This window comes from Panthera uncia, assembly GCF_023721935.1.
Source record: "Panthera uncia isolate 11264 chromosome A1 unlocalized genomic scaffold, Puncia_PCG_1.0 HiC_scaffold_17, whole genome shotgun sequence".
Taxonomy (NCBI): Eukaryota; Metazoa; Chordata; class Mammalia; order Carnivora; family Felidae; genus Panthera; species Panthera uncia.
In genome coordinates this window covers 104,435,253-104,447,295 of record NW_026057577.1, presented here as the reverse complement: position 1 = coordinate 104,447,295, position 12,043 = coordinate 104,435,253, and the positions used below count along the sequence as shown (strand labels likewise).

Genomic DNA, 12,043 nt, shown 5'->3' with positions numbered 1-12,043 from the left:
TTTCCTCCATAGCACTTGTCATCGGACATACCACAGTTTACTTGTTTACTTGTGTACTGTTCTTGCCACTAGAATATAAGCTCCGTAGGGCAGAACTGTTCTGTTCACCCAGCCATGTCCCCAGTACCAACACCGGTGCCTGCAATGCTGCAGGTACATAATAGATGCATGACAGTGAATGAATCGGTGGGGGAAATGAAGAACCAGAGACTGAGAAGTCACCAGGCATAGGGCCTAGCTTCCCCTCAAATATCACAGGATTACAAAAACTTTAACACAGCAATTTGAAAAATCAGAAAAGCATCATTCCCCCACTTCCCCCAGCTCCCCTCCCCCTCCCAGCTGTTTTGAATCCAGATTCACAAGCACCATGAATGAGAAGGCTTTGGGAAATAAACACACTAGGAAGTCGTGTGCAGTTAGAGTTCCGCTTGCTAACACATGTTCAAAAACAAAAAACCCAATTTGGACGAAAATAGCAGGAAGCTGTCCCCTAGGGATACCTGGTGAGGTCATATTTTTTGGCTCTGCTACTTCCATTTTTGTCAAGCCTCCTGCCTTCTGCCAACTCAAGGAGGCCAGGAACCACATCCAGCACCCCCCCCCGCCCCCACCCCTGCTGTTCACTGGGAAACCAAAGAGATGCCTGGAGCAGCAGACAGTAGAGCTGTGTGCCAGGCTCTCCTCTGGAACCTCTCAGTGTGGGACAATAAAAATCACAACAGTGGTTGATCACCATGTGTTTTATAAGCACTTCACGAGCACCACCTCATTCAGTCCTCACAATCACCCTATGAAGTTAGTCAGCGTCACATTCTGCATTTTATAGATAAGGGCACTGAGTTTCCAAAAGTGGCAACAATTTGCCCCAGGTTACACAGCTCGTAAGCCGAACCTGGATTTCTGTGACTCTAGAACCAAGCCAAGAACACAAATGATCCTACTTTCACCTCTCTCATTTACTTGCTGTGTGACCTTAGACAAGTGCCTAACCCTCTCTGATTCAAAGTTTCTACAACCACACATAAGACGGTTGCACTAGGTGTTTTTCTAAGATGTCTTTCTGCTCTAACTTCCAATGACCTCTTGCACAGGTTCCAAAACATGAGGGAAGGATGACTCCTGGGATCCCATTTACCCATGACATCACCCCCATCACTTGTACTACCCAGAGGAAGTTGAAGGCCCAAATGCTTCACTTGGGGCCAAATAGAACAGATGAGGCTCAGGTGGCAATAGCAAATATTCAGACTAGAGCTGGAAGGCTGGGGTCATGGGAAGCTAAAGCAGGCTCCTGAGAGACAGTCAAGAACAGACCCTCTGAAGGCATTTCCTGCAGGACGAAAGGAAGACAATGCAAGGAGAAATCCCAGTCATGCAGAGCCTATGCCTTCTGAGGACACAGCCAGCCAAATCTGCTCCAGGAAAATGGGACAAAAGGAACCCATTCTTGGGGTGGTTTCACTGTAGGAGGAAAGTAGCAAAAATGTTTGAGATGCCCATCTGTTTAGCTTCCCGAAGGCCACCATATATATATACTGGAGACAGAGGAAAGGTGTGGATGAAGTCCATTACTGTACATGCTGCTTAAGGCATACATTTGCCACACTTCCAACACCACTCACCCTTCTTTGCAAGTGTCCAAAGCCCAAATTTGGAATAATTTATATTCTTGCTTTCCACCCAAGCTCAGCAGCCATTCCCATCCTTCTGGATACGGGAAGGTCCCTATCCATCCCTTTCTTGGCAGTGATGCGTTTGATTACTCATCTGCTTCTAGGGGACTCAAGAGGCTGCCAAGAGGAGGCAGGCAGTTCCCTGAGCCATGCAGCCTTATCTGTGAGGTCTGTGAGGCAGAACTGGTTAGTGGGAAAACACCAAAGGCCTCAGCATCCCCCAGCCAAGTGAGCAGAGCTCTCCAGTGTTCAAGCAGATTGGGAATGGTGAAAAAGCAGCCATGCTTTATGTCTATTCACCTGCTCAATAACATGAATCAAGATACAACTGCACTTGATGGCAAATCAATGTGGAAATACTCCTGAGCCAGGCAGCCACCCAAGATGAATGAGGTTAGGAAGATGGAAGAATCAGCCTGATTAAGCCAGGGGACTGCTGACCATGCCCTTATTGGCAGAATCTCAGACTTAGCTGACCCAGAACAGATGGAGCAGCCCGCGTGTGAGGTGCAAAATCCCAGAACACTCCACCCTGCCTCTCTGCTCTCTGCTGTTTTCCTCTAATCTCCTTCACTTCCTGCCATGCGCTGTGCTGGAGCTAGTAAGACAGCTGCCAAAGTCCTCCAGTCCATCCCTCCCTTTGTCTTTGTCTCTCTCTCTCTCTCTCTCTCTCTCTCTCACACACACACACACACACAACACACACACACACACACACACACACACACACACACACACACCCCTGTGAGCCTGCAGTGAACTCTAAGAGCCCCGGAAATACAACCAGAGGAAATTCAAGGAAGACGTTAAACGGTCCAGTAATTTCACAGCAAATCAAGAGACTGTGGATATGCTGTCTTTGCAAGACATTCCCTACAAAGGAACCACAGATTGAGAGCCTGGGTCATTTAACAAACTGCTTCTTTCCAAAACAATGGCACCTGCATCCGGCGTTGACAGGGAAGTGAATTGTTTCATTTTAGACAAGGAAGAGTCCACTTACTCATTCTTCTTTAGGTCCACGATCAATTCTTGCCCCTCAGCCATTACCCTGAGCTCAGCTTTGAGTGGATGCTAGAAGCAACAACAAAAGAATGTCAGTTCCTAAAAGCAGGGACAAGGCTCCCAGGAAGAGACACAGGATCCAGCACAATGCTCTCACATTGATCCACAGGAAGTGAACGAGAAAGGGTCAATTGCACTTCCAGCCCAAACATGAAATTACTTCAATCCCCGCAGGACCCAATTCCCCTCCCCCATCCACCTCTCTTCAAACACAAAGGAAAGAAACTTCAAGCTGAGATGTGATGGAAGTGCTCACGTACAGGTCTGGGAAAGGCAAACACACAACAACACAATCTTCAGTGTGGCTCACAATCTTCACATCTGGATTCAAGTGCTAGCTCTGAGCTCTGACACTGTAGTTGTGCCAACCTGGGCGTGTTCCTGAACCTCCCACTAGCTCAGTTTCCTCATTTATAAAATAGAGATAATAATAGTCATCCTTATGGGAACCTTGTAGGGATAAAGTGACATAGTAAATGTAAAAACTTTGTCTCAGGGCCTGGTACACTGAAAGCCCCTGATACATGTTGGCTATTATCTAAAATACCAGGAGAACTCTCTTCATAGTGAGTTCTTATTTTATGTTATTTTGGCTCTTGGTTTGGATGCCCCACTCACCCACCCATTTCAGAGGAGACAACTAGAAGAGCCTCTAACTAAGGTTTTATAAGATACATTTGAAGCACATAAGAACTTACAGATAGCCAAATTAGCAACACACCCAGAATAAATTATTTGAGATATCATGGCCAATAAGCGCGCACACACACACACACACACACAAACATGTTCAACATCACTGGTAACTGCTCCCGCCAAAAAATAAAAATTTTTAAAGATACATTTTAAAAAATCACAGTGACAAATATTTTTTAGGACCCATAAATCACAAGGCAGTGGGGCATAATGAAAAATGGGCACTCTCATACCCTACCAGTGAGAATTTAAATTGATACAAACTCACTGGGAAATAATTTGAAAGTTGGACCAAGAGTTTTTGAATGTTTAGACCCTCTGACTCAGTAAAATTCTATATTAAAAGAGCAAATGGAAGCACAAGTAAAGTTTTATATGCAAGGATGCTCATTACCTACAATAATGATTAATGAAATATGACTTGAATGTCCAATAATAGAATGGTTAAATAAATTATAATCAATCATATGGCAAAACACTAGACAGTCATTAAAAATGACTTTAAATAATTGTTAAACTATCAAGAAAGTACACATGATAATTATTAAGTACACAAAGGCTCAAAACAACACTGTTTATTTTATTTTATTTAAATATGCTTTTGTAGAGAAAAATGTATCAAAAGGTTACCACAGTTACTTCTCAGCAATAGGATCATGGGTTAATTTTATTTTCTTTGCGCATCTTTCCATGTTTTTAGAATTGCTTTTATATTTTACGTGATGGGCTTTTAATCTCTTTTTACCTTATTATCATGGAAAATTTCAAAGAAATTAAAAATTCAAGTCATAATAAACTTCCATGCTTCAACAATTCAACTTAAGGTGGTTGAACTTATTTCAAAGGAAAAAATTATTTATTTGAAATGAGATATTTACATATTTAAACATATCAAAAACAGGACCAAGGGCACCTGAGTAGCTCAGTCAGTTAAGCAGTTAAGCGTCCAACTCACGATCTCACAGTTGTGAGATCAAGCCCTGAGTCAAGTTTCACGCTGACCACATGGAACCTGCTTAGGATTCTCTCTCCCTGTCCTCTCTCTCTCTTTCTGCCCTTCCCCCACTCATGCATATGCTCTCGCTCTCTCTCTCTCTCTCTCAAAATTAAATAAACTTAAAAAAAAAAAAAAAGGATCAATTCTTTGGTGTGCTTTAAATGCACATTCTCTAAGTTGGGACCAAGGAACTGAGAAACTCTTGAAGTCTTTTTTCAATCCACAGAAGCTCTTGATAGAGTGGAGCTTCTGTCCCTTTTAAGGTTGATCTCAAAGCTTAGTTTCAGCATCTGAGAAAGTGGGCCAACTGCTTTGCCACCTCTGGTTGGGGACCTTCCTCTGCCAAGTACATTCCTCTTCTCATTTGCCCCAAACTGCATCTGCCGTTAGGGTCCTGGGCATCCCTGGGACAGTCACACCACCAAGGGCTCTGATGAGATCTGAACGTTCTGATACAGGAAGCTTGGGCAACCCTGTCCTTTGCTATTTTTGCACTAATTCATCCTATTGACTTCTCTTAAAAAGGGACATTTCAAAATCATGGGGAGAGGAAGCTAGGTGGATGTTTGCACAATAACTTCACTACGGGATCCACATCTCTGTTTCTGATGCCCTGATGAAGCTCTGTTAACACCCATTCTGGTTGCTGATCCTTTGCCACTTTACTCTGGGATGTTCCAGAGCAAGAACCCTACCCAATGACACTAAGCATCAGGACACAGTCCCAAGTGGGCATTTGAGGAAAAGTACACACCAACAGAGCTGTAGCAATTCCCTCATTCAAGGAGTAGATGGCCATGTGACAGTCCAGACAAAAAAGGCAAGTTGACACACATCTAAGCACTGCCACGTCTCCTCCAAAGAGACACAAGCTGCAACATGAGTATGAGTATTTATAAGTGGGCACTCCAAAAATATTTCCCTCTGGTGTGGAAGATGCTCAGACACTGATATTTATACTTCCTGCAGGAAAGGGTTAAAATTCCTTTCTCTTTAGAGGTAGATTAAATAAATAAAATAGGGGCGCCTGGGTGGTTCAGTCGGTTAAACGTCCGACTTCGGCTCAGGTCACGATCTCACAGTCCGTGAGTTCGAGCCCCGTGTCGGGCTCTGGGCTGATGGCTCAGAGCCTGGAGCCTGCTTCCGATTCTGTGTCTCCCTCTCTCTCTGCCCCTCCCCCGTTCATGCTCTGTCTCTCTCTGTCTCAAAAATAAATAAAATGTTAAAAAAATTTTTTTTTAATAAATAAATAAAATAAATATAAATAAATAAATAAACAAACAAATAAATAAATAAGTAAATATATCTTCAGCTCCATAGGGTATCAGAAATCTGTCCTGTGTATGTGCAGCCCCCATACGATCTGGTACGATATTTAGTATACAGTGAATGTTCAATGAATGTTTGATGAATGAATTAATTACATAAATGAGAATAAGAGGCCTGAGTGAAACCTACCTTATACTCTCTCTCTCTCTGACATTCATTCATTTGTTCATTCAATGGATACTTATGGCACAGGGCACTGTGCCGACTAATCCTACAAAATATTTTGACCCAGATTCAGGGCAGACAACGGCTAGGAATAAAGACAGGATCTAGAGCTCCACTTTGTTTCTCAGGCCCTTCCTGAGGATGCTAGGCATCCCACATCTAAAAGGAACACAGAACCTCTACAAAAAGTATCGGATCCCTTCCTTGAGCAATAATGGATAAATTGGACTATCCAAGATCCTGTTTTTTAAAAATAACCTGCTCTAGGATAGCCATCCATCAATCTGTCTAGACTTTCCCTGAAGCTATTTTTAGCCTTTCCTACTTTTTGATGAAATGAATTCCATGCATTTATTGTCTTTAGGATAAAATGTTACTTACTTTCATTTCTCCTAAAATTTTTGCAGGAAGTTCCCTTAATAAATTCAAACTGAAGCATTTTTGGACATGTCTGTATTACGCTAGCCATAACTTCAAGGATTCCAAGCATTTCTCCACCCCCAGCCCCCATTTACCTTTCCAGACTCAAAAGCCACAAAGTCTGAAGTCTTTCCTGCTTTTATATGCTGCCCAATAAATCATGAGCCCAAAGGACCTTATTAACTCTCCCTTCTCCACAGTCCTCTTTCTTCCTATCCCCTCTAAGCCCTATTTTATAAATGAGGAAACCGAAGTTCAGAAAGTAGAAAGTCCCATAGCTGGTTACTGGCACGCAGCAATCATGTCTTACTTTCTAGCCCTTTCATGACTCACTTGAACTATAAAGACCAGAACCACAAAGAACATCCTAGATGTACAGGTCCTCTCTGCATAACAGGATAATATTTTCTGTCTTGCTCCCAATCCCCTTGAGAAAGCCTGTGCATTTTTCTGGTGTTATGGCCCAAGGAGCCCTACTGCATTTTAAGATGTATTTCCCAGTACTAGATCCCTCCCTGACTCTTAAAAATAGCTTGAATTATTATTTTTCTCTTCAAGTAAATTATGTCATCAATAAAATAAAGCATGTATATATAGACAAAATATAGCAATGACAATATTTAATCAATTCCATTTGAGAGATGGTGATTTTTGTGACTATTTGCACTTAGCTTGTGTCAGCATCAATAATTTTCATTTCCTCAACTAATAGCATTTGAAAGTGTTCTACAAGTTTGTCATACAATGAAGGAAAGTCCCATCTGGGATTTTCAAAACCAATACACAGAGAGGATGTAGAGTGAGTCAGAAACAGAACTTATAATGATAACTGGGCTTCCAGGAAGATTAAGAAGGTGGCCTGCCACTTCACAGAATGGAGCTGTCAGCTCCTGCCTTTGAAAATAAGATATTTTGGGGTCTTACCTTTTCTTTCGTGGGGTTTTCTGCAACCTTCCACTGAGGTATTATTAGTTCATGCTGCAGCTGGGGGCTGCCTTCCCCGTTTTCTCCTGCCAATACAGGATGCACAACCATTGGTATCCCAGGAGTTTGCACCCTAGCTAAGCTAGGCATGCATTGCCAACTGGAAAGAACACCTTATTGGGTCATTAGGAGACCTGCTGGATGCCAGGCTCTTGGCACTTCCTGAGTCAAGCACTCTGCTAGTTGTTGGCCATATAGTGGTACACAGGGCTTACCAAGGTCTCTGTACTCCCCACAGTTTACTTTCTAGAGGTGAGAGATGCACAATCCACAAATATTCTCAAATGGTCCAACAGGGTCATAGAATAAAGAGACACTGAAGAGGAAGTACCTATTTTAGACAGGATGATCAGCAAAGATGGCATTTAAGATCTGAGAGACCAGAGGTAGCCATGCAAAGATCTGGGGGAAGAGTGCCCCAGGGAGAGGGGCTAGCAAGAGCAATCAATGGTCATGCGTGAGCAGAAGTGGACTTGGCCCATTTAAGGAGCAAGCAGAAGGTAGAGGTAGAATCTAGTAAATGAGTGGGGAAGTTGGTAGGAGATGTGGTTGATTGGTAGGAGATTTACTAGGTAGAATCTAGTCAATGAGTAGCAAAGTTGGTAGGAGATGTGGTCAGCAAGAGAGCCACAGGTCTGTATCACAGAAGCCATGGAAAGTGTCTGGATTTTATTATAAATAGACTTGGAGGGGCACCTGGGTGGCCCTGGGTTAAGCATCCAACTCTTGATTTCAGCTCAGATCATGATCTCATGGTTCACAAGATGGAGTCCCTAATGGGGCTCTGCACTGACAGTGCAGAGCCTGCTTGGGATTTCTCTCTCTCCTTCTCTCTCTGCCCCTCCCCAACTCACACGTGCACTCACGCTCTCTCTCTCTCTCTCTCTCTCTCTGTCCGTCTCTCTCTCAAAATAAACAGATCAGTAGGCACTGGAGTGTTTAGACACAGAGCAATATGCTCTGTATTCAGTTTTTAAAAGATCATTCTGCCGGCTGGGTGGAGATGGGGGGTATGGTGGGGGAGGGTGTGGGAGTGAGAGTAGAAGCAAGATGGCCAGGCTGGAGACCTGGTGAGTGATGATGGTGGCTCAGACTAAAATGACCTCAGTGGAGAAGAATGAAGTGGAGAAGAATGAAGTGGTCGGATTCTGGGTATGTTCAGAATCATGGGTCAGATTCAGGCCCATGGGTGATTCCCACTGAGCTTCAGCTTGCTCATCTGTAAAATGAAGACTATGATACCCGCCTGCCTATGTCACAGCATTGCTGGGGAGAGTCACAGTGAAAGTGCTCCCAGAACCACAAGGCATCCTGGCATTACCTTGAGCTTCCTAATGGCAAGTTTGCATTTGCAGATCACTTCCTACTTTCCAAATCACTATCACCACTTGGTTCTCCTTCATCCTCAAGACAAGATAAGCAGCAGGATTCCCATTTTGAAAAAAAAGGTGAGTTGAAACTTGTTTGAGGAGAGATTTGTTCTAGGCACTGCAGACCTCACTCTTGCAGATAACCTCGATAAACTGGTAGTTTCCCAAAACCTAAACAAATTAGTCTCCACAAGAATAGGTTAAATCCATAGGACTCCTGGGGTGGGGGACCTAGATTTAGGGAGACTCCAAAAATCTATTCTTTCTAAACCAACCACATCAATCACATAGAATACAATGAGTGATATGAAAGATAGCCACAGCTGTTCTGTTAGAGTGGCAAAATTATGAGTGATTGATGTTCCTTTCAGATTACTGATATAATGTATTCTCAATCAAAATATATCTGAAAAAATAATCTCATTAGACTAGCATTAGAATCATCATACTGGTAAAAATCAGAAGCAGTGCATCCATTTACTCATGTTTTCTGAATGCTTAACTATTTACCAAGTACTATGCTAGGTGCTTGATATTCATGGGGAAACCAGAGAGGCATAGTCCCTGCTCCAGTGGCTCTCAGAAGTCTGGATTCTTTGCAACAAAAAGGAATTATACGACATTTAATGGAATATTTAAAGGAATGAAATTATCTTTATGATCGCAAAAAAAAAATGCTGAAAGCAAGACTAATTAATAGAGGAACACAGTATATTTTAAGAAAAATTGTTCAAAACTTGCAAATGAGGCAAAAAGCAAGCAGGATGTCCTTTCAATGTCACACTGGAGCACTATTTAACAGGCCCTCTCATACATCACCAAATTTTTCTAGGGGAATGTACATTTGTTTGACTTTTTTTTTAATTTACAACGAATTAAAAAACCATACTCTGTGAACTTAACATGCTAACTGTAAATTTTTGTCTGGTAGAGAGGCAAATGACTTTAGTATGGGAGAAAGATAACTAAGGATTATGGTTGTTTCCCCGGATGGGGCACTGACCACTTTCACATCTGTCCCAGCACATGATTTCAACAATTCCTGGATACCTGCACCATCCCTGTTCCTCTAATGCTTTCAACCAGCTACACCACCCTACTCGCAGCCTCGTTAATGAATTGAAGGAATCTTTGCCACCCATTCATCCTATATTTGTATGAGTCATGTTTTTAACTTTTTGAAGATTACACTTCTGCGATTTCTTGATTTAATCTATAGTCATTAAAGTCATGTTTTTGCAGAATGTAACGATGTGGCAAACGCTCACACTGTGAAGTGAAGAATGCAAGACACAAAACTGTGCATATGGTACGGTTCCAATTTTATCGATATATATTTATAGGAACACACACACAAAGACTGGAGAAAGGAGGAGAGACTAGGAAAGCAGCGGAAAGAAGCCAAAAGCAGAAAAACAGTGGGAAAAGAGAAAGAGGGAGAGGGAGGCAAGCCAGGGAGAGGACCGGCTGTTTTCTGCCTGCTCTGGGTCTCCCGGACCCCCACCACCTCCCGGGGTGCACAACGTGGGAACAAAGCCCGGGCTCCCAGGCTGGGGGACCGCGGGGGAACAGCCCCGCGGAGTTGCAGGGGGCGACTCCCACGTCCTCCGGCCACCCAGCCCACCCATCTCCATCCTCACCCAGCGCCCTCACACCCCGCCACTTACTTCTGGTCCACGCCGGCAGGGCGAGCGCCAGCAGGCAGAGCCGGACGGCGCCCACGCCCCCGGGCATGGTGGCAGCGGCCCCTTGCGCGCTCCGCGCTCACAAGCACGCGGCCATGCCAGCCCCCCGGCCAGGCGGCGGCGCGTCAGGAACCCACTGCTCTCCCAGCGCCTCCCAGCCCGGCTCCCAGCCATCGGCGACGACGCTCCGCCCTCAGCTCCGCAGGGCTCCGCCGCGGGGTGGAGGAGGGGACGCGCCCGCCAGGAGGGGGCGGAGGGACCGCGGAGGAGGAGCCTGGGGGACCCCTGGGCAGCCCAGTCGGCTCAGGTAATGGGGACCGGGGGAGGGAGGGTCGGAGCCCGAGGAGGGGCAGGCTTCACGGTGCGCAAGGCCTAGGGAGGGTCGGGGGGCTCGGGCTTCTAGGAGTTAAAACTGGACCCCTGTCTGCACAGGGGTCCGTTTCCTCTGTCCCACACTGTGCTAAGACGTCTTGGGTGACACCCAGAGGCTACTCACCCAGCACCGTGCCCTAGAGGCCGCCACTCTTGGAGGCAGGCTCTGAAAGAGTTAACCGAATCACCGAGCACAAAGAACTAAGTGCTATATGGAGTTGTTTTCTTAGCAGGACACAAATCTAGGAGCCATTCCTCTGACTGGGAGGAGGGGGGTGTCGGAGAGAGGATTCCCAGAAGAGAAGACATCTGAGCTCCGGAGGAGGAGAAATGGAGCACCACGCAGAGAAAACGGAATAGACAAATGTACTAGGGCGGGAAAGCCCACAGGCTGTATTTGGGGAAAAACCGAAATTAGCTATAGTTAGGAGTTAGGCCTTTGGACGGAAATGAAGGGAGATGAGCCTCCAAAATAATAATAAGGACCTCACTTACTGAGGACCTACTCTCTGTTCAAGTAAGAAGAAAAAAAAAAAAGTAACTAAACTGGATACAGCCCTCACTAAGTGCCAGACACTGTCCTCACCACTTTACATACATTAACTTAATTAATTAATTAACTAATCTAGGAAGAGAACTACTTGTATTGTCCTTTAAAATGTGCCAGGGACTCTGCACATCATCTTTCAGTTAGCCCAGTAATACCCTGGGCTAATGCTTATCCTGTTTTAGAGATGGGAAAACTAAATCTGAGGGGCCAAGTAATGTGTGCAAGGTCACACAGCTAATGTCAGAGTCTGGATTCAAGCCCACATGTGTATAACTCCAGAGTCTGATGCAGCATACCTTATTTTATAGATGGGTAACTGATAACCAGAGGGAAGTGGCTTGCCCAAGATCCCTTGGCAAGGTTTGGCAAAGCCTGGTTCTAGAAACCAAGCCTCAGACCTCTTGTCATCTGTTCCTTGACAGCACCTCTTTCTTCAGACCCAGGTTTGTACAACTCAACAAAATACTCTGTATTGGGAAGGTGATGAGTAGGTAGGTCTATCAAAACCATTAGGTACCCGTAGGATAAATAAAGTATATGGTCTTGCCATTGATGTATTTTTTAAGTTTATTTAATTATTGAGTGAAAGAGAATGAGAGCAGGGTAGGGGCAGAGAGAGAGAGGGAGAGAGAGAGAATCCCAAGCAGGCTTTACACTGTCAGTGTGGAGCCCCACTCCAGACTTGATCCCATGAACTGAAAGGCCAGATCAGGACCCAAGCCAAAATCAAGAGT

At 44.5% G+C, this 12,043-nt stretch overlaps 1 protein-coding gene across 1 annotated transcript in view; it reads right to left on the bottom strand.

Annotated features, from left to right (window-relative positions):
- The window catches only part of ADAM19 (ADAM metallopeptidase domain 19), an 81,093-nt gene extending 70,500 nt beyond the window's left edge, over positions 1-10,593 (bottom strand). The window contains exons 1-3 of the mRNA XM_049647893.1: positions 10,370-10,593; positions 7,273-7,358; positions 2,680-2,750 (exon numbers count right to left, since the gene is read on the bottom strand). Coding sequence (XP_049503850.1) covers positions 2,680-2,750; positions 7,273-7,358; positions 10,370-10,436 — 224 coding nt within the window. The 5' untranslated portion in view covers positions 10,437-10,593. The remainder of the gene's footprint in view (positions 1-2,679; positions 2,751-7,272; positions 7,359-10,369) is intronic.
- Positions 10,594-12,043: the final 1,450 nt, after the last annotated feature.